Genomic DNA, 23,751 nt, shown 5'->3' with positions numbered 1-23,751 from the left:
GATTATCTAGAGTGCCATCACAAGGCACTTACAGGACAACCACGTGATTGGACCCAGTCAGCATGGGGTTATGAAAGGCAGGTCCTGCTTGACGAAACTGATCTCCTTCCATGACAAGGTGACGTGCTCAGTGGGTGAGGGAAAGGATGTGGATGTCTACCTAGGCTTAGTAAAGCTTTTGACACCACTTCCTACAGTATTCTCCTGGAGAAACTGACTGCTCATGGCTTGGATGGGTGTGCGCTTTGTTGGGTTAAAAACTGCTTGGGTGGCTAGGCCCAAAGAGTTGTGGTGAATGGAGTTAAATCCAGCTGGAGGCCAGTCACTAGTGGTGTCCCCCAGGGACACTGGGGCTATTTAGTCTAGAGAAAAGGAGGTTTGGGGAAAACCTTTTTGTTTTCTACAATTACCTTTAAGGGGGTTGTAGCAGGGTGGGGGTTGGTCTCTTCTCCCAAGCAACAAGTGATAGGACAGTAGGGAATGGCCTCAAGTTGTACCAGGGGAGGTGTAGGTTGGATATTAGGAAAAACTTCTTCACTGAAGGGGTTGTGAGGCATTGGAAAAGACAGCCCAGGGAAGTAGTGGAGTCACCTTTCCTGGAGGTCTTCAAAAGACATATAGATGTGGTGCTTAGGGACATGGTTTTGTGGTAGGCTTGGCAGTGCTAGGTTAACAGTTGGACTTGATGGTCTTAGAGGTCTTTTCCAGCCTAAATGATTCTATGGTTCTCTGTATTCATAGCAAAATAATTACAACTGCATGATTAGGATCTGTTTATTTAAATTAGAATGACTTTCATTTCTGACTTCTGGAGAGATTCTCTTTATTTAAATGCATCAAGCTTTCGTGCATGCAACTCAGTGGGAAATGTGAATGACATATTTAGGTAACAAAGCAGACCAAAGTAGTAGAAGCTAAAAATTCAACACAACGTGATATGGAATGAGCCATGTTTAAATGGAGAGAGCAGTGAAGTCACCTGTATGCAACCTCTAGCTTTAATCCCATTTTTTCTCAGCCTGTTTCTTCTCAATTTTTCTCAGCTATGCATTTTTCTGTGAATCTCTATTGCAAAAGGGTGGTTTGGGACCTGTTTTTCTATCTTTAACATAGGTCAACTCCCATGCCTATTTATGGCAAATCTTACCATGTCTATTTTGGGTCATTTTACTGGTTTAAGTCCCAGCTCGTAAAGACAACTGATTTGTAGTTTCACACGAAGAAGTAATTGAAAGAAAAGGCTGAGTTGCCCTAATGCTTTGAATAGTGGAAACTTTTTTTTTTTTTAAAAGACAGAAATAAATCCCATTGTTTTGAGCCCCCTATGTGTCTGATTCCTGCACGCTGACAGTATGGTAGTTCACAAAAGTTTGCAATTTCATGTTCTTCAGTCTTCCCAACATTTTTTTTCTCTCAGTATGCTTATTCTTGCGTTCCTTGAACATACACAGTTGAGTGTAATGTCAGTTTGTGTATCTTGTTGCTGTTGTTGTTGTGATGCTTTATGCTCCATTAAGCAAAAATGCATTACACCGTCTCAGGAAAGGGTGATTTAGGTGTGTGGAGGGGTATGCAGGGGTTTTTCGTCCTGCTGAACCCTTGAACCAGTCTTGTAGCAAGGCTGGGTGTTTCTTGGTATGTTTCTGAAAATATTTTGTCAGGTTATTCATCCGTATTAGCTCCGTTGAATACAGGTTGTTTGAAGTGAAATATTTAAAAAAAAAAAAAAAAAAAAAAGTTTTTCAGGTCATACACCCTCGAGGCAGGCAGGTACTGTGAAGTCTGCATGGACATTGACATAGTAAGAACATGTAGCTGAACAGTTTCACCTATATACCAGTCAACTCTGCTTTAGACTAATGAGCTTAGAGTATATAATTCATTTCTTTTTAACATCAGTGAGCCTAGTGAGGCTGTGTCCCTACAAATGGCCCTGTTTTTATGAAAACAAAGTCATTTTCAGAAAATGCTTTTATTTCTTGCATGAAACAGCAAATTTAAAGGGAAATCTGGAGAATGGCAAAGCTTAGTTAAGAAAACTACATTAAATGCAAAGGGCAAGCAATAGAATTGTTAATAGGAGACAATTAGCAGCTGTAGAAAAATCTATGCTGTCTTTAATACAGTTTTTGCATTCATGTTTTGTCACTGTACTTTAACTGATAACACAAGTGTTGCCATTCATGGGTACAGGAACAATAGGAGAGTTGGAGAATGAGAAAATCCATGTTGTGAGAGCAGGTTCAGTGGTGTGCTTGGCTTGTGCACTTTGGCTCTAAGCATACGTAAGGTCTTTCTTCTCTGCACACCACCACTTAGTCTTTTGGTCTTCACCGAATAAAAGGCTCATGAAGTGCCTTTATAAGCAGAGATGCCTGGGTATTTAATGGCTGAACATTGTATATATCTGATCATAAACTGGGAATTGCCTGTTATATGTTTGTGCAAGTATGTGTGTACAATGTTTTCATTGTACTTAACACTAAAATATTTTGTTGGTAGGAAATATAGGACTAGAAAAATATTAGTTCACCAGTATGCATCTCTCCTTTTTTTTCCTCCCTGCTCTTGTTCTTTACTGATGTTTCAAAATAAATAAGTAAATAAAAAAAAAGGGGGAAAGTGTTCAGATAATTTTGTGGGACTCAACTTTTGGCTTTGCCACAGGCTTCCTGTGTAACCTCAGATAAACTGCATTATATACTACGTTTTGACAGGGGTCTGGAAAAATGTTTATGTGAAACAAGAAAGTATTAGATTTCTTATGTTTGCTCAAATGAGAGATTTCAATAAAGATCTATCAAATGAGCCAGGCAGAACTTCTAATGAATACCTAATTTTTGAGGGTTTCATAATGAGATGAGATTACCTTCACCAGTGTCTCAGAGTATCTCTAAGAAATTGCACTTTGACTTTTCAGAGGCAGCCTCTGCAGATGTTCAGGCAGCCATCCAGGTGTCTAAAGATAATAGAAGAAATTCCAACTCACTGAGATCGATAGCAGAACTTTTATTGACTTCAGTAGGCCAAGATTTACCCTGTCACAGATCCGTGCTAATCCTTATAAGAGAACAGCTCTCCTACAAGGGTTAAAGATGAGAAATAATTTAAAAGCATATCCTTTTGTACTGCCCCTCTGCTTTTTATGTTCTCTTCAAGAGCTAGTGTGAATGCATGATTGAACACTTGTCTTTTTTTTTTTTTTTTATGGAAAGGTGTTTATTCATTTGATGTTTCCCAAATATGGATTGAAGTAATGGCATCGCCAGCATGTGTTGTGATTTTTCCTCTGTAAATATAGATACTACCATGCTGGATACCTTTCTTGAGCTTCCAAGGAGTGTTCAAGCTTCTTTAAGAACATTTTTTTTTAATAACAGAAATCATTGCCATTGTAAATAAAGTCATGAGAAAAAAGAGTGTATGTTCTTGTTAAATTCAGAAAAGATAAAAAAAAAAAAAAAAAGTATTTTCAGGTTAAAAGTTCTCATGTTCAATCCTCATTGCTAATTATCTACTTAGGTGAGGCTACATTACAAAACCCAAATAACTATATATTATTATATAATCCACATTTTAATTTAAGGCTGTCATAGTTACAGAGCAGCACATAAGAGTGCAGGTTTTTTGTTCCGGTGGGTTCATGCCATTAATTTTAGGTATCTCACTTAGATTCTCTGAATTACCTGAGCTGGAAAAGCCAGCTGCCCTCTGCTGACTGGAGAGGACACATGGACTTCTGTCTTCTGGGCCTTTGAGCTAGATGTCTACCTGCTTTGTTTTTAGGTGGAAAATCACTTAGAAGTTTATACGTTGCTCCTGTATATAAAATCATTGCAAAGAGCAACTAACTTGAAAGGGCCTGACCTTACATGCAGTATACAGCCTTCCCGCCATTTTGTATTCTGTTTCTTTTTCCCCTCAAAACAACTGCTTTACTATTCTCCTTAGCTGAAAAAAAGTGAACTAAACCTGTAGCTCAGTAGAAGCACTCCAGCAGTAATCAATCAAGCAAAGATATATATATATATATACACACATACACAGATATATATATATACACACACAAACGCAAACACCCACTTGCATAGGGGAAGAAAATAAAGCTAATTTGCTGTTAAAACTGTGAGGATTGTGGTACCGATGATCAATTGCGTGGTGCACCTTTTAACATGAAAGGAAATGAGATTCCATTTTTATCTAGAAATTCATATTTATGCAATTCAAAATAGAACTAAACATTTCTTTTGAAAACTAAGCAGTTTATTTTAGCCTCACTAGTTATATTTATTTCTGTAAGTCAGAAAGGTTAAGGGAATGTCCAAATACAGTTTGGATACAGTTTAATTTGTGCTGCAGCTATAGTTATTTAAGAAATGCCCACTATTGTATTTGAAGGTGAACTTTTACAGTGCTTTTCTTTAATACTTTAAAGCACAGGAATGAAAATAAGCTTTGAGACAGCTCTTAGTACTCTGGAAGGCAGTCTCCAGCCCATTCGCACTTTAATTTTATCTGAATGTGAACCTTAAGCTGCAAGAATTCTTAACGACCCTTCAGTTGCTGGTCAGATTCAGGAAAATATTCTAAAATGAAAAATCTTTAGGTATTTGTGGCCTTTATTTTGGGTCTGACTGCAACTAGATAATTGTCCTAATAACTTTGTAGTAATGCTTCTTGGGAAGCAGCAGCTAGAGGCATCAGGACAGCCTGCTGTAGAGGATAAACCATCTCAGGGCATCATATAACACAGAAGGAAAAATGAACTGTATTGAAAAAAAAAAACACAACAATTTGGTCACCTAATTATACAAATACAAATAATTTGTTACTCTGTTTCATCGGTATAGTGCATGCACACACATAAATACTGCTCAAAGAGAACGATATTGAAACTAGAAAACAGAGAGAAGAGCACTCTATAGTTTCTAGGCAGGGACAGTCTAGTTACAAGACAAAAAATACAACTTATTTGGTGTATATTTTGATAGTCCATTCTAGTAAGCAATATCATCTTAGTCTTCGCAATAAAATTAATAGTGGATAAACATTCAGAGATTTGAGTAGAGATTGCATCATATAGAGTCTCTCAGATTCTTCCAGATCTCATGAGTCTTTGAAGTGGGTTGTGAAAGTGTTGTGAGAGAAAAGAGTTTGTGCTGATTTTTTTTTTCCCCTGCTTCTAATTCAAGCTAGAGTTTCTGTGAAAATGTTCTTTATTGTGGCATTTTATCATTGGTGATTTAGGTCTTGACTCGCAAACAGAAGAAATAGTATGAAGAAAAGATAAGGAAGCCTTTCTAAATATGAAAAGTCTATTTGTTTGTGGTTTGGTCTGATATTATGTGAAATTGATTGTTTGAATTAGAGACCAGAATTTTAAATGTATAAGGCAACTCTGAGGCATATGGGTGATCAGTAGGATTTGCCTCACTGTTCTGTAGCTGTTTGTCTCTCTGCATCTTTAGGAACTTACTTATTATGTTTAAAATATCCAGCATTACTAAGAAGTGTGCTAGAGGCTGAAAGTCTCAGCTGAGGGTTTGGCTGACTGCTTCTGATCCTGCCTCTCCTGCAGGTGAGACACTGGGGGCTGAGTTGTACATGTACCTTATCTTGCACCCCAAAAAAGTAAATCATCACAGTCATTTTAATGCCAAACAAGATCTCTCTCTGCTTTCCTAGGTAACATTCGCCATGTGTTTTGTGGTATGATATTAACCTTGACATGGGAATCACCTGATTCTCAAGGCAAGTAGAACACAAAGGGTGGCAATGCTGAGCCCCCCTTGATTCCACTCCTAGTATATTCCCTTGGGTGTTGTCTATTCTGGACTGTAGTAGCTAGCTTAGTTTTCACCTAAAACTGCCTAATTCCTACTGGCTGCATTAAGCATATTTAAGCTGATGTTCAGCCCTCATTGAGGAAATTTTGCTTTGCAGAAATGTTATGAATCTATGAAGGGGACTGATAATTTTAATAAAGCACTTGACTGTAAATTGCTTTGTAAACATCATCACATATCTGCACAGGGAGATAGGAATATTAAGCAAAACATTTTTTCTGTGCAGCGGAACTTAAGTTGTAAGGTACACAGACCTGTTAACATCTGGAGTTGGGAGGAATAGTAGCTGGAGAAGAGAAAATAAATAAAATACTGTTATAAATGAAATACTGTTTTCTGTATCTAACTTAGTAGAGAATAATTTCTCTAGGCCAAAAAATACGTTGTTGAGCTGCGCATGTGCTTTGGAACCACAAACAGAAACGGAGCTCACATACCAGAGTAGTTAGTCCCAGCCAGTTTCTGTCTCCAGCATATCAGCTCGTAAAATTTCCCGTCTTTTGCAATAGTAATAACACAGCATATTCTGTAACTATTAGGTTGAACAGGAAAACTCACGTGTTTCAGGTCAAATTTTCCACACAAAAAATACAAACCCAGTTAATAAGTACACATCTAGAATTATGCTCAATATATAATATATAAACTATATTTTCTATCTTAAAAGTTTTCTTATATGTATGATTTTTTCAGGTTTCTACTGATCCCTCAATATGCAAAGCAAGTGTGCAAGTTTAGGCACGTGTTCTCCCTTTGACTTCAATAAGACTAGTCATGCATATAGTGTCATCCACCAGCTTTGGTGAGACAGGGGCTGCAGAGTGACTTTTTACATTTAGGCAGAAACTTTTGCACAGAATGCCTTTTAAAGAAGGGTTATGTAGCTAGCCATGTTGCACACAATTTGGTAAATGTGATTATTTATTTTAGCAACTTTCAAGCTGCAAAGTGCTTCTGCTTCATACTCCTGCAATTTGTACATTGGGCTAAACATAGAATAGGCCCTATCGTGACCATTATTTAGGTACCTTATAAGACTTTCAAAACTGTATGTCCCAGCCTACGTAGATGGGCTGATAGACATCTTTGGAAGTCCCTTTGGTGACATCTGTAGGTGCCTACATACAAATATGATCTTGGGTTCACAAGAGACAATGACAAGATCTGGATCTGAGCAGCTGCGGGACTAAAATGGAGCAAAAGAGGTTGTATTTGAAATTGGACTTTGGATTTAGAAAGCTGTTATGATAATAGGATGAAGGTGAGCAGTTGAGGATCTAACCCTACATTTTTCACGAAGTATGAGTTTGCTAAACATAAGTCTTTGGTTTGAAATTATTAAAAAGAAAATAGAAGGAGAAAAAAAAAACTGTGGTGACTTCTGTGGTTATTGAAATTTGCAACCACATGTTTTGATGTAGCATGTTGGTCATAAGAAAATTTTGTTAATAGCAGGGGTTCTCTCTTAATCTCTCTTTCCCCCCCAGAAATGTTTCTTTGCAAGTACAATTACATAAAACACTTTTACCAAGCTATTTCAGAAGGACTCAGATTTTCTTTTAGGTTGTTTCTCTGATGGTTGTGGCACAAAACTTCAATCACAGCTGAGTTCTTTGAATGCCCCCACAACATGCCTGGTAGCTAAGACTGAATTCATTTTCATGCTACATTTTTCTAACGTGCTTACGTAGCTTCTTCATTAAAAAATTATTTAGATACCCATGTTTGCCACTTTAGAGACATTTTTCCTTTGAATTGCGATCTTTCCACTTCAGTACAGAAACACTTGCCACCCTAGCTTTTCACCAAGAGACATGGGCACAAGGACAACTTCACTGAGCTGCAGCAGTACAGGGACAGAGGTTGGATCATCACAGGCAAATATTATATATGCAGATGAGTGATGCTGCAGTAAGCTTAAAATTATCCTTTCCCTTCTCCTTTCAACCGTCCTGTGTTGGTTGGTTTAGGGTTTCCTCTAAGATATTGTATGGGTGTAGAGATTTAACATGATGTACCATCATTTTTGATTTCAGCCCTTGCTCGTTTCTGTATTTAATCATACCATTGTGTCGTATATTTGAGCGAATTTCTGGAGGGGCGGGAACTCTGACCCTGACAAGGTATAGACTAATGCCTCTTCGCAATGCTGATATTCCAGCCCATTCTTTTCAAAAGGAAAAAAAAAGAAAAGGGGAAAAAAAAGGCAAAAAAAAAAAAAAAGGCTGCATTTTAGGATTCCAGTTGGAACAGGCTATGCTTTTTTTTTTTTTTTTTTTTTTTTTTTGGGCTAGTGAGCCATGAGAGAGGCTAAAATGGTAGGGAAGTGCTTGGGGATATTAAAAGACAACAAATAAACCCTCTTTATGACATCTTAATGCTCTTACATATTTCTGAAGAAAAACTATTGCTAATGTGTTAGTGTTAGTTCTCCTATTGCTTGATTAAGTAGTTTATAACCTTATGGTGAGACGACAGGCTGCTAGGTACTTCTTTCCCAGTGAAATACAGCCTGACATTCAAAACCAGAGGCCTGTGTTTGCCAGGTCTTGCTGTGTAAGGGAGATCCTAATCTCAACAAGATAAACTGCTTAAATAAAAGTTGATGAAAGAACAGTCCAAATAGTGGATTACACTCTCGCTGTTTTACAGTGCTTTGCTTTAGGACAATTCTTTGCTTGTATCCTTGGAGAAGTCAGTCAAAGAGCTGCAGTTTTAGGTGTTCTCAGAGTTTTATTAATCATGATTTTTACCCAGCTAATTTCTGTTCAGTTCTTGCATATTCATTTTGGGCTTGGAAAGAAAATATGGGGAAAGGGTTAAGAGCATGCTTTGCTCTTCATCTGTTTTAAATCCATAAATGTGAGCCCCTGTGCTGTTTCTAGGTTTCAGATTACTCCCTGTGATTTATAGGAAAAGGCTGTTCTCCGCAAGTTGAAATCCCATGTGTTTCTCTACCATTGTAAAACAACAAATCTTTGAGTATGCTTCTAGCTGCAAAAATTGCAGTTTTGAGCTACATTTGTAACTGTTTTTTTTTGTTTTTTCTTTTTCAGTATGATGGCATTGACATGAAGTGAGGTCCCCTTGTCCTAATGCTATCCGTGCAAGGTTTTACAATGCTTTTCATAGCAGCTTGCACAGACTGTAGCAACACCCTTGTGTTTATAGTCTTCTTTCACTCTGCTTTTGGATGATACACCCACTAAAAAGTGCAGCTGGAGGCAGACACGTATCGTTCTGTATAAATTACATGCAGAGCGCCTACAGAGATGGCAGGCCAAGAGCTGTGATGACCTAGCAGTCCGTGTGCTCCCATTCACTTCTGATGTCTCATGGTGTAAATCAGTGCAGAATTTGGCCTCATATATTTTTCGGTTGATTTTTGTGGGAGTGAGATATATATAGATATATTTTTTTTTTTTTTGAGTTGTCTCATCATGTAATTGTGATGTGGTGTGAGTTCAGAATGTAATGCTTACAAACAGCTTCACAGCAGTGACATCCATCTTCCCTTTTTCATTATCAAATGGCAGGAGAATTTACCAATCACTTCTGTGGTAAAAAAACAACATGGAAAATGTTAAGGATTTCTGAAATAGTCTTATCACTAATTTTGGTAATGTAAATATTACTAATAAAGTCAATGGCCTTTTCCTTTTAGATGTTTCTCCTGCTGTAATTCCTGTCTCTGCAACAGGAGAGCTGCTTTATTTTGTCAGTTGGAACCGTGCAATTATTTTCGTTTGCTTTGAACAGCTGAGATGCTCTCTAGGTTTAGCTACTTGGCCTTGGTAGAATAGCATGAAGCTGCAAAGGTGTATAACTGAATCTAACTTCTTGCCTATGATTTATGAAGAAAAACTTTTATTTGTCACTACTGACCATTATTTTAGAATGTACTATCACTGAGATAAGGAAAAAAAGTGAAGGAGGTTCTGGCTGAACTCACAGTGTGAGGTTAAATAAGTAGCAATGCAATGTTGTTTTGACCTTTTATAGATCGCCAGTGAACTGCATCAGTAATTGATCTAATAAAAGCCTGTTTCTTTTGTCTCAAAACAAAAGGTTAAATAGGATGTTGTTGTAGTATTACCTGATGTGTCTTAATTAAGATGGGGGATACAGCACGTATTAAATTAGTAAGTTCAAGTCTTATGTAAAGTGGAAATCAATAAGCGAGACTTCTTAATGAGTCCTGATCATACTTTTAATTTTTTTTGCTACTTGTATTCTGCCTTAGACATTTTTGCATATGGGTTGTACCTGGTGCTTATTCTGAGCAATGCAATTTAAGCTAAATAGAAAAGCCAGTCTCAGACTTGAGTTTGCAGTGGTCTGGCAGCTCCCTAGGATGAATACAACAAAGAGCTACCTTGTAGTGTTAACAACTTGTTGAGCATAATGAAGTAGTGTAACAGAAGCCAGTTTAATATCCAAAGGTTATTGTAAGTTTAATAGGCCAACAACAGAGAAACAAGCAACCATAGGCAATATGGTTATTTTTTTCCAGTATCGCTGATTTTAGCCCTGTGGATCCTTGTATAATTCAGAGCCATGCATGACAAGCTCTGAAAAACAAAAACAAAAACAACAACAAAAACTTTTAACCAGATGCTGCAAAATACTAATATTCGTGTCTTTCCTTGTGCAGTGAACTACAACTCTATTGTCTTCTATCTTCAGCTTCTTTGGAAAAAGAGTTTAACTTGTCAGACAATGTCTGGAAGACAATGCCATATACTATTATTTTCTTATCTGTGATCTCATTTGTGTCTAGTTACTTTCAAATTGTTTGGCTTTGAAAACATGTAAAAATAGTTGGGTTCTGCCTCAACAAGATGCAGAGAGTGAAGAGCTGACTGAAGATTCGCTGTGATTTGATAATGGGGAATTCACCAGATTAGGGAAACAACCAATTGTGACAAAAAGTGGACTGTTTTTTATATTTGTCTTTCATTTGGAACAGGGATATTTCACTCCCTTTCAAAAATAGTTTTGTTTTCCTTTGTTTTTTCCATGCCCTTTGTGCAACTCTTTATACCCTGTTAAAAGACATAAGTAAAAACAGTATTGCTAAAATATACAGTCAAAACTGTTTAGGATGTACAAGAAATATTATGCTTTTGTCTGATTTGAACACAAACCTTTATACTAAGGGTTATGTTCTTAGCTAGCATCATTGGCAGAACAGAAATGAGCTCTCTGATGCTACATATGTTCATCCCAGCATAGCATTAGTCCAGAAAATGTAGATATCTTTATTCTAGTAGCTACAGCTATTTATCTTACTTCTAGAAGTACTGTGTATTTGACCATTTCACCCAAGAGAAGTTGAACAAATTAGAGTCTGGAACTCCAAAATCCTATGCTGTTTAGCTACTCATAATCGTTTTCTGTAGCTAGAAATGAGTTTTTGTTTTGTTTGTCAGGATGTGCTGAGGAACAGAGGGACAGCTGGGGATGAGCTGGGAGGTCAGCATGCTAGAAAACTTTGCATTTAATGATGTACTTATCTTCCTTATTCCGTAGCCAGTCTTCCACTACCACATAAACACTTTGCAGAGAGCTGTTCCTGAAAATTTGGTTGCGAAATGGTTCCACCTTGAGTAACAGCAATATAGTCCTTGTGCAGCAATACAAATATTAGAGAGTTTATACTTCAGATAAGTTATGTAGCTAACCTGGTGAGACTCATGGTCCCTATCAGAAAAACAGCATCCAAAGCCATCTGTACTTTGTGCCATCTCTTGCTGATCACATGGCAGTGGTAACCTGTGTTAATTCTGGGTCAGAAAAGCAAAGCTTCTTCCCCTTTTCAGGCCTACATTTCAATATACATTTTAGATTACCTTGATAAGAGCATATTTTAAAGGGCCAGACTGATTAGCTGTATTTTCCGGACACACTCTGAGTCTCAAATTACCATTAATGCCTTATACAAGTCAAGTCACTTCAGCTGGTTCTCCCCTTTCCATATTAACCCCCATCTCCTGCTTCCCCAGCACCATCTCTCAGGCCATCCCTGCAGACCTCTGGTCAGCTGCCACCACTACTCATAGTCTCCCAAAGCAGCAGAAAAGTCACAGTGCTGTGCTACAGCCAGCATATGTGCCTTTCGCCTACATATCTTACGTTAAAAAAAACAAACAAACAAAAAAAAACTAACACAACCACAAATACAGTGGGAGAATACAGTATGAGGAGGAGCTTGGTAATGTTAATTCAGCTTAAGCTAATTACCCTGGGGCTATGTTCACATTCAGTAAACAATAACCAAAATGTTTACTGCTTGAAAGTTCACCAGGAGAGTGGATTTGACATTACTTTTACGCAGTATTCTTACAGAGCAATTTATGATTTTATTGTCACTCAGAGTCCAATGGAAAGTCAGCCTCCACGTTCCCCTAGGTAGGAAACAGCAGTTATATTAGGGAACGCGCAGTTAAGTCAAAGCAGCTCATATTTTTAAAATTCACCACTTCAAACAGCCTATTCTGTATAAATTGTTAATGCAAAAATCCTTATAGAAGTTGTTTGCTGCTGACTTCGAAATATTCAGTGCAGATGAAGTCATATCTGTTCAGGTGCAACTGGCAAACATGAGTAAGAGTTAAGCAGGCATCGAACTTTCATAACTAGATAACTTGTTCGCCTGTAATTACTAGAATGCCTTTTCTTGTAAGACCAAAGAAGTTTGAAAAATGTATTGTTCCTGCTATTTGTGATTCTCCTTCTTTTTTTTTTTTTTCCTACCCTGAATATAGTATCTATTATTTCGCATCCTTTTTGCATTTAAACCTGTGAAGACCCTGGAGAGTGAGCACTGGGGGGATAGCTGCATTCATTTCATTTGTGTTGTTAGTCATTTCTAATTTTACTTTCTCAAATAGATGGGAAAACTAGAGGGCAAAGTCTAGTAAAAAATGTTTGTCCATTGAAAATAAACACATTCATACATTTGAAAATTTCTGGGAGCATTTATATCAACATTAAGTTTGGCTGAAGCTCATTTAATAAAACTTTGCTTTTGTAACTGGTTTACTCGTCAAGTCTTGTCATACTTTTCTGACACTTTGGGGCAGCTTTTACTAGTTTGTCCTTAGGGTGATTTTTGTGAATTGCTTATGGGTGAGGGTATTTTTTGAGAGCCCCTGGTAAACACATAATGATGGCTGCAAAAGTACATCAGAAGTAAGCAGCAGTTGCCAAGCTCTAGCACCAAAAGCAAGAGGTTGGGTAGCTCACATTATTTGAAAGAAGCAGTGATTCTGATTTTGTTCCTGGGTACAGTGTGCAAGCACTTCATATTACAGGACACACAGCCATGCAACCTAATCCATCCCAACTCATCACATGTAAAATGTTGTCCAATAACAGAGGCTTCCATCAAGCGTAATGTGTAAGGAATGACCGAATGTGTGAAAAGACAAGAATAACCTTGAGCCACAGCAAATTCTATACCAAAAGCCCCTAGAGGGCTAACGATGAAAGATTTCATTAGACTTAAATGCACTAATGAAATGGCTTAATGTAGTTACTCTGAATCTCTTCCACCAGATTTTGTTACAAGGACAGATTTTCAGTGCCTGAATGGAAAAAATAGTTCACATGCACAACATATTATGAAAATCTGATGTGTTAAAGTTCAAGTCTAAATAATGATTAGTGCCAAAAACTTCAGGCCAATCAACTGCAGCCTTCGTTCTTAATACTTTAGCTCTGTCTTAAGTCCGAAATTTAAGAAGACTGCAGAGAATTTAAATATGTTTGAAAACTGAGCTTGACTTCAAATCAGTGTTAGGTTTACTGAGGAGAGGGTATTTTGTAAAAGATATTGTAATTCAGTCACTTTCTCCTACTGAGTTTTCCTTCTGGTTAAACTCATTCTGAAGAGCGTTGTTGACCTTTTCACTCCAATAATATCAGTGTCCTTGTACGTGGGGATGTCTGTGCCAGACATTATGGGCCTGAAAATAATATGTTCTACAAATGAACAAAATACAAGTGTTACAAATAGGAAATTAGCACCACCTTTCCTCTGTCTTGTTGCTTTAATATTTCTGTTAACACTACACCAATATATGGAATACCTTTCTAAGATGAGAAGGGGGACACACTTATAATGGGATTACTAAGGTTTTGATGTCAAATTCAGCAGCATTTTAAGGACAGTAAATATTTCTGATTAGCAGATTTCTTTTTTCTATCTAGTTCTTTACTGAAAGACTTGTGTATTTTAGAACAGGGATGAATCTTACAAAACTTCATTAAAACAAACAAACAAAAAGCTTTTATTTTTCTTAAAATGTGAAACAACCAAACCACGCAACTGTTTACTTCCTGATGTTTGCAGGAAAAAATAAAAAAATCCATTCTTAGAATCTTAGCCTTGGTCCCAAAAGCATTCTTCTGGGGAAGCCCTGCTGGTCCCTTAGCAGGAATGAGACAGCAACGTACCTGCACTGCAGACAGTTGCTGGCCAAAGCCTGGGACCTTCGCTGTGGCTGTCTGTGAATGCAGGACCGTGGAATGAGTCATACCTTTGGGAGGGTACTGAGGTTTTGGCTGTGTTGTAAAAAATAAATAATATTGCAATACTAATGGCTCTATTACAATAGAAGTTTGGGGCATTTATAAATATATAACTTTCCAACCAAATGTGAATGTCTGTAAAAGTACCTTAAGTTCTTCAGTATGCTTGTTTTCCAAATTATGTGAAATTCCAGTCCAGATTTCTGATGGACTAATGAAGAGATCGGGTTTCCTCCAAATGGCTTGTGGTAGGTTAAGTAACCTAACAACAAAAGAAGGCAGAAAAACTAATGATTTCTAGTCATATTATTCTGTCAGGCTTCCTTTTGTAGTGTGGGTGCTCAACCCATTCCATTTTGCTGCGGGGTCATTTTCTTTGTCCTCATTCCTTTTGCTTCAAGGAGTGCCTGCATCAACAACAGGTTACTTTTCCAGTGCACAAATAAAGAAAACCTCATTTCTAAGTGTCAGAATAGGAATAATTTAAGCTTGCATGAAGCTATTGACCCTACTCCTACCAGGATGGTTTTCTGTTATTGATTTGATGTTATATTCTCCTTAATCATTCTAGATAATCCCTACAGGTTCTGACAATTTTACTGATTCATGGGCAGCTTCAGACCTTAATTGTCTGATTTTAAGTCCACTGGAAATGTTGTGTAGTATGTGCTGTGTTCAAGATCATCTTGATGTCCTATTTATATTGAGACAGAAGTGTATCGGTAGCCAGTGAAAGCTCCTGGCAGTTAGTGGCTGTGCAGTACGTTCTGTATGAGGAGCTGTTGGTCTTGGTCCGAGACAGGACAGCAGATATTTCCGGTCATATGGCTGAAGCCCAAATGAACGTTTGAACTGTAATGTTCTTCCTGCCCCTCCTGTAACTGATCCCAACACTGGCACAGGGGACAGTGCAACGTGTGGTGCTCCCATTGCCTTTCTAGGTTGCATCCATGAAGTGGAAAGGATATTTCAGCTGTTTGGGCTGACTTTCACCAACATGAAATTCATGGAAACAAAACTACAAAGTATTACTTGAAAAAATAAAGTCTTTTTTTAATCTGATTTTTCTTTGGAAAAGCTCATGCTGAGAGGTTGTCTAGCATTGGAAGCTGTAATCTTTAGGTTGATTTTACAGGCATGAAAAGCTACTTAAGCTTATTTTTGAAGGTAATACACTGGGGTTGTTGGAATCGCTCAAGTGGTGATTGGCAAGTCACTTCAGATGTTGGTTATTGTGAGGTTAATGGGCATGGTGAGAGTCTAAGCCTGATAAATGCTCCCGACAGGAAAACAGCTTCATTAAGCAAAAGGTGAAAGCCTTTCCTGCTGCCCCTGTTACTAATGCACTTACCAAACATGCTTTCTACCAAAGTTAGGCAAAACCAAACTTGCAAGAAGTAGGGATTTCATTTGCAGGAGAGCTTAGCTCCCACAGCTAAATTGAAACAGGCAAGTTTTTGCGAGTATCCCAGTAGTCCCTGTCTGAAAAGGAAAGTTCTCTGATTCATGATGATCCTCTGATTCATGATGACCCAGCTCTAGCATGGACAAGGAGGTGATGGCACTGCCATCAGAGACATGGTCTGCACAGACATAATTTTCCAAAGGGTGTCTCCTGCTTTCTTTGATGATCATGCACCATAAAGGTATGTTGCTTCTGTATCCAGAAGCACTCTCAGATGACGTAATTTCCTGCCACACTCCTTTAAAATAAAATAAAAAGTCTTCATGAAAATCTCATTCAGAGGATAACAATGCATTGTGTGGCTGTTTGGCGTATAACAACACTGTATGTCCCCCCACATTGCAGACAGTCATTCTGTAACTAGAATTGAGAGATGTCACGAGTGGCTGAACAAACAAATATCTCCAGTTAATGTTTAAGCTCTCAATTTACTAAAGCATTTGTTACCAGTTTGCAAAAGAGATCAAACAACTGTGAATCATAACCTTGGCTACTAATTAAATCCTTTATTCCCTTCTCTCATTGCAGAAGCATTTAATCTCAGGGAAGCAGGACAGCCTGTTGGGCAGAATTAGATTTTACAGCATAAGCAGAAACAAGCTTACTGCAAGGTTTCCTATTGCAGTTGGAAATGTAAAGGAACAAAATGAGAATATTAACTTCCATTCCTGGCATCGAAGTTCATGTTAGCACTGAAAAATGATTGATTTAAAATTACTGCATTGGAAAATCATTTTGGTGGTGTAGTATTGTTATTTCACTGAATGGTGAATCTCATTTTTATTGTCCTACTGCCTTGCGTACAGATGAGGTTCTGCACCTAGACAGAAGATGAGGGATTTGGTGTACTTTACTAGTGACCGTATGCCCCAAAGAAAAGTGTTTTAGTCAAAAATAATGGACTGCGAAGAACACCCCAGAGGAAATGAGGCATAAAACAAAATACTACAAGCAGTTTTACTCCAATTGAAATGTATTTCTATTTGTCATAAGATGTTGTTGTGTGCATTATGCTGTGTGTATCTGCATGAAAGTTACACTATCATACATTTAATACCTAACACCGAATTCAGCAGCATTTATCTTTTTGGCTCTAACTCTGTGAAGTAGAACTTAAAAAGATAAATGCTTTATTTCCTTCTGGTTTTGTGGAAGTTGTCCTTGTCGCGAGCAGTGATGCAGCAGGGGCTCTCGGAATAGCAACACCAGTAACTAAGATTGGGCTGACTCAGTTCACTGGGAGTCTATCCAAGAAGGCAGCTGGCCCGGTTAGAAGAAGTGAATTTCCATTCTTATAACGTGAGCATGATGTTGCAGTCAAGTGTGCATGAGAGGGGACCTGGACAGAGTCCTGTGAAAGCCTTCTGTAAGGTATTAATAGGGAAGGGCCTCCCATACAAACTCAAGCACAGATTCAGGGAACGCTGCGTAGTTATTGAGGCACAGTTACTCCGAATGAAGGCACATTGTGGTTGGTGGACCTGTGTTGAAAAGCTTCACGTTATTAGTTTGAAAAGCAATCCTATTTTATGTTATATTTGGAGAAAGTACTTTTTTTCTGTCATTATTAAATTTAAGTAATGTCTGTAGCAAAAAATCTATCCGATAGGACAGTATCTGCAAGTAGAAAATCAGAGTGTTTTGTTTTGTCTTGGCTTTTGTAGTTGGAGAAAGCTATTCTCCCATAAAGAGTGAGTTTTCAGAAAGGCTCCACTTGCTGTATTGCTCGCAGGACAGGCACCCACCATTGGCACACACAGAACTTCTCTTTGCTGGGAGAAATTTGTCCTGAGGAGCTACCTGAATACTCACTGATGCTCCAGGCTATAATTAACTAGAGAGGATTGGGTAATAGCATGCTGTAATATACTGAAGACCCAAGCTTGTATAGGACTTAAATACGATTTTTCCATCCTATAGTGAATATGAACACAGTCAGGTTCAACACAGGGAGAAAATATTGCATAGGGACCTCTTCGTATGCCTACCTGTCAGCATTTTTAGTAACAATTTATAATGATAGAACACCTGGAATATCTAAGTAAGGCCAGCTCTGCTTTGTCTGCTCCTTCCCCTAAGCCATCACTGGAAGTCTACTTGGGAAGAAAATTTAAAATGCCAGAAGTTCACCACTGAAAAACAAAAACATTGTCACGTCGTTTTCAATATTGTCATTTAAATGTGTGGAGAATAGTAATAGAGTGAGCAAGTAGGATAAGTCTTCAGCACAGCTTTTATATATTTGTGGGTTTGTTTTTGTTTTTTTTTTTTTACTGTTAAGAAGAAAAAAATGTAATTCTTATAAACTTTAAAAATAATGAAAAATGGCAAATATCTGTTGCTGTTAATGAACAGATTTCTTTCATATGCTTTATGAAAAATAATTTTCTCAGATACTATGAAAATTTATATGAATAGCAAATTCTTGGTTTTGGAGTTTCTTTTTTAATTCTATTTTTAGTTTGTGTGCACGAAAATGGAGATATATTTGTTTTAAGACACTCTGGATTTCTTTATGTACGCTTCCAATTCAGTTTGGGGATGCATGTCGATGCAGAGGTTGCATTCAGCTACCACAGTATCATTTGTATTGTTTAGCAGTCTACTTGAAAATCTTCTAAGTGATTTTTTAATGGTTTTTGAAATCCAAATTCTTTGAGTGAAGGGGCATATTGCACAAGACTTAGTGAAAAGAAACAAAAGCTGTAATTCTAGAGTGTGTGTAAAAGCTCTGCATGGCTGAATATGCAGAAACTTGACAGTTCTTTTTTTTTTTTTGTGGAAAGGGAACTGGGAAAGACAAGTGGAGATTTGCTTTGACATAGAGGTTATGTGGACGCCACTTTTTGCTGTGACATGTGTGCAAACCTAGCATAGAGCAGATAAAATCCTGGATTTTTATAGCATTCTTGGGAGGTGGGGAAGGTCAAAATAGGAGTGTGCTGCACACACAGGACGAATCGCTACTACCAATGTTACACATCCATACGTTGGTGAAGCAATTTCTGAAGGCTGCTATTTTACAGTTTGGAAAGAGATGCTCCTTCACCCCACTCACCTGCTTCGTTTTCCCCACAGGCTGCGAGAACATCACCGTGCTGCGATTAAGGTGATTCGTAGGATGCAGTATTTTGTGGCAAAGAAAAAGTTCCAGGTGAGTTGTGAAGAGAAAGCTGCTTTTCTAAATAAGCCCTTTTATTCTCCTATTTATTGTTTCTTTTAGAAACTTTAAGAGACAGACACAATTCATTTCAGTAATGGTGAGCTACACCCACTATTCTCTCCCTCCTTGAATAGGGTGGTTGTTTAGGAGCATGCTAGTCAACTGTGGACACACTGGAAATACGCTAAACTCCTGAAACGAGGTCTGAATTAAAATGTTATTTTCTGCTAATGGACTTGACCTCTAACCCTCTGTTATCACTCTTTCTTGCAGTGCAAGCATTCTCATATGTCTGCATTAATTCCAAACCGTATGTTACTGTCGTGCTGAGTCAGTAGAATTGGAGATTAAAATACTGCCTCAGCCTTGTTTCTGTCTCTTTGCTCTATGACAATGAAGTCCTGATAAGAAACTGGGATGGAAATTTGTTAGTGTATCAGAAGGTTTCTGCTTCCTTTTCCCTTGTCCCATCTGCATTGGTAGGAGACTTCCTTCACAGTTTGTGAGACAGTCAGTTCTCTCTACTCCTGTCACCCTCACCAACAAACATTTCCAGTGCATCACTTGCTGGGATATTGCAATACCATAAGCATTTCACAGTAGCTAATTAACCTGGTTGCCTGGTCTGAATAAAAATTTGTGACTGCAAACTTTCTAAGAACATGGTTTTTAAATCAATTTAACTAATCCAGCAAAAACACACATGTCAATAGCCTTCACCTTGATTTAAACCATGTGAATATATCTATATATATAAGAGATATATTACTTGACTTAAAATGAATTAATAGGGGATAATCCCTGGAGAACAGGCTTCACAGCTGAAAATGCAAAGAAAAGGGGGAGCTTAACCTCCCACATCCATTTTCAGGTATAACCTTGGCACTATTGTATATAAGAGACTAAAAAGCTTTCTCACCTTTAATCTACACCAAAAAAAGGCTGTGATGGGGTGGTGGATGATCCTTTTTCTTTCCAATATTTGAAGGGCACAAAGTTTAGGAGGAAAAAGATGATGGTAATTAATGATCCAAGAAAGCGTTGTTTCTGTAAAGCAAAACTTGCTGCTACTTAAAGCCTGGATTCTGACTTCATCGCTGAAATTTAGAACCACTGTCTGAAATCTTCAGTAATTTTCTTCCTTGAATCATTTTATTTTTCCTAAAAATCATTAGCCAAATTATAGTTAAGGTTGCCTTACTGTTTCCCAAATTTCTTTTGGTTGTGGATAATGTATTCATACTGTAACCATTTAGGCTGAAATCTCCCATGACAGGGATTTTCTTGGAGAAAGCACATTCAGAAAGTTTCTGCTAGCAAATTTTACCTGTTATTTTTCTTAGACTGAAGTTAAGAAAGCCACAATGTCCAGACTACTTGGAAATACTTTCTGTAGTCATTTTGTTGAGAAGCTTCTTAACGCCTGATGGTCAGTACTTGTAACTTGGAAAGGGATGTGGCCCATTCCAGTGATGTGTCTGTTGCTATTCAGTGAAAAACAGCCCAAATGTGGCCAGTCGCATTAAACTTTAATTTATTCTCATTCCGCAATCTGATTGTGATCGTTTGGTCTGTGGTAATTACAGAATCATTGCTTTCATAAATTCAGAACATAAAATATTTGCCACAGTATTAACTAAGCTACTTACAAACAAGAAATCTACACATCATGGATCTACCTCCCAAGTGGTGTTTGTCAAAAACAGATCTGGAAAATGCCTGAACACTGTGTGCAACATTATCCACCTGGCAAGTAAATGAAACTCCCCTGCGGCAGATGACTTGATAGAAGCTGAAAAAGCATTTGACTGAATAGAATGGCACTATTCAGTTCTTGCTTGAAACTTGTTTGTACTCGGTGTCCCATTTGCTAAGCTGGCTTCTCAGTTGCGCTCTCACTTTCTCACCTGCAAAAGACCTCTTCCTGGCCATCTACAAAAACCCTTAACAAGGGTTGTCTCCTATCCTTCTTTAGTAGTGTTTATGCTTCCTGAGCTATTAACATGAGCTGTTAGTAAGGAGCTAAAAATCTAAGTTAAGCTAAAGTGAAATATCTCAAGTCACTACTGCATTCAAGTGATACACTGCTGTTTCTGTCGGAAGCGGAGTCTTCTAGTACGGAGATATCTGATACTTCTCCATAATTTCTGAATACAAGGTTATGACCGAGTTTAAAAACTCTGAGAGCACTGAAAGTACAGTTTTCAAAAGCATCTAAGTAACCTAATGCACAAAGTCACCTTGAAATTCTAGCCACAAGGTGCTTTTGGAAATCTTTCCCGTAATTAGGAGATAACCCCTGTCATTATTCTTTCCTCAAATGTATGTTGTAAATCTGCTTTGTTCTATTGTATGCACATAAAATAACCATAAGAAATTAAAATGTTTAAACACATGCCAAGTAATGACTATATAGTTTGTACTAACCAGTCCAACACAATACCTGAAACTAAGGTAAAGAAGAATATGCATTCTAAAAACTTAATCTTTCAGATTTCTACATAGCAGCTGTTTTCTGATAGATACTTGCCTTTTAAACATTGTGTTTATGTGAAAAGTAGCTTCCTAACAGAAAATTCAGATTTTTCCTTTACCTGTTGAAAAGAACAAATAATTTCAGTTGAAGTCCATTGGACTATTCATGTTAAAAATAAGCTGGAAGAAGTAATTGCAAGGTCGGCACTTAAAAGCAGAATTTTTAGACATGCCTCCAAAGCTTTTGGCAGGGAAAGCATAGGAAGAAGGGGAGGAAGAGGAAAATTTTGCAAAATAGGTCTCAGCATGAACCTAGCATGGTTCTTAAACTATACCAGCTGTTTGCAGGATACACCTGTATGTCTAATTTTGTATAGATACTTTTTTTTTGAAGACCTCAATCAATAACAAGTGGTGATGGCACCACAAGGACAAATGTCAACTAGAAAACAGAGACTTCCCGTTCGAAAAAAAACAACAACAACAAAACACAAATAAATAAATAAATAAATTGAAACTAAACAAAGAAATTTCAAAGGCCATGAGAAGTAATACTGTGTGAAGCATCAAACATGTACATCATTTCCTCTTTAAAAGAAGGGGATGGATTTATACTGTGTTTTAACAACCAGGTCTGAATACAGTCCATATGATGTCCTTGTAAGAACCCAGCATAACATTATAAACAATTAATACATTTTTTATGGATGTGTTTATGCTCTTGTAAAGGGGCTATAACACTTACAAGGTCTGTAGGACTGGTTAAAATTGTGTTGGAAAGATCTACTAGTAATCAACATGAGTCCTGTGTGTCAGCAAAGGTGAATGACTCACTGTTAAAAAAGGATTGTGTAGTTCATAGGGAAAAGAGTACTTAGAAATTAATGGTTTTCTAGGCTTTGTTCACTCTTCATACACAAAAGTGAATTTCACATATTAAGTATAAATCAGGTATCTTCATCACAGTCTAACCTTATAACTGAATTTCAAAAAGCAATTCATCATGGTTAGTTATTTCCATTAGGTAAATTCATGGGTAAGTAACATTCGTCTTCCAATTAGGAAAGCTTCTAAATGTTTTATGACTTACACACATGGATACAATTGTGTTGTCCACCGTATACCCAGAGACCAGGAATTTGATCTGATTTCCCATTGTCATCTTTAAACATTTTTTTTTTCTTTCCAGTTCCTTTTTAAAATATGTTTTTAATTTGTGTTGTGCTCTTCACTATGGCAAACATTCTATACATAGCATAAACTAAAAATACAGTTTGGAGTTCCACTGATGACATGCGTAACTGTTGCCTGGTTTGTTATGATTTCACTGGAAAATCTTGCATTTATGCTCTTATAATTCATCACCTTATGTAATTCGTTTGTCATGGTATGAATCATGAATTGTGTGTGTAATCTTTTCTAATCTCCATACTGGGCTGTAGCAAACAATGTAGTTCAAAGTGTCCTTGCTTCAAAGGATCCCAGACCCATTTTATTTGACTGTTACTGGGTTACATTTACCAGTAATTCCCATTGCAGGGATTCCCCTTTCCCTGGTCTGCCTCTTGGGAAAGTTCTCTCTGAATGCAGCCACAAGGGAACAGCAGTGTGTATTTGTGCACATTTCGTATTTGGCATTGGCTTTTGTGACTTGCAAACTTTCATATATGACGGGAAAGTCTGTTTCATGTGGGAAGATTTTTGCCATGAGTATTGGTTAATTAGCAGAGGGAAGAAAGTGGAGAAGAGAAGAAAAGCTGTGGGGCTGGCTTCTACAGTTTTCTTCAACACTCATCCATTACCTACTGCAGTTTTGTTTTCCACTTACAAAACTAACAAACTGTTGTCAACAGCAGCAGCATTTTCTCTTGAAAGATAAGCTTTCACTACCACATAATTACAGAATAATCAGTACTGACTATTAAATACCCTATTGGACTAGAAAATTCAACTTCATTCATAAATTCTGTTTACTCCAGGTTTTCAGTTTTTGTTTTAAAGAGAAAGAAGCAGCCTGGTAAATGGAAAACAGACAGTAACCTACTTAGTATTTTACTATCAGACTCCTGCTGCAGAGTGCGGGGAAGGCAGGATGAGGTGTGCATGCTTCTTTTCTACTAAACTGCTTTTCTGAACCTGCAGTTTTTCAAGCTGATCCTACAGACTAGCCTTGTGGTGATTTATTGCACAAAAATAATCCAAGACATTTTTTTTATTATTATTATTTTAAATACCACCATATTTACAGTACTAGTTCATGGACAAGA

The 23,751-nt window shown here is 37.5% G+C and overlaps 1 protein-coding gene across 1 annotated transcript in view; it reads left to right on the top strand.

Moving 5' to 3' along the window:
* KCNQ1 (potassium voltage-gated channel subfamily Q member 1) overlaps positions 1-23,751 on the top strand; it is a 343,495-nt gene that overhangs the window by 210,976 nt on the left and 108,768 nt on the right. The window contains 1 exon segment of the mRNA XM_035539221.2: positions 18,925-19,000. Within this exon segment, the coding sequence (XP_035395114.2) occupies positions 18,925-19,000 (76 nt within the window).

This window comes from Cygnus atratus, chromosome 5, assembly GCF_013377495.2.
Source record: "Cygnus atratus isolate AKBS03 ecotype Queensland, Australia chromosome 5, CAtr_DNAZoo_HiC_assembly, whole genome shotgun sequence".
Lineage (NCBI taxonomy): Eukaryota > Metazoa > Chordata > Aves > Anseriformes > Anatidae > Cygnus > Cygnus atratus.
The sequence above is the reverse complement of the archived record's forward strand: the minus strand, read 5'-3'. Positions and strand labels throughout refer to the sequence as shown.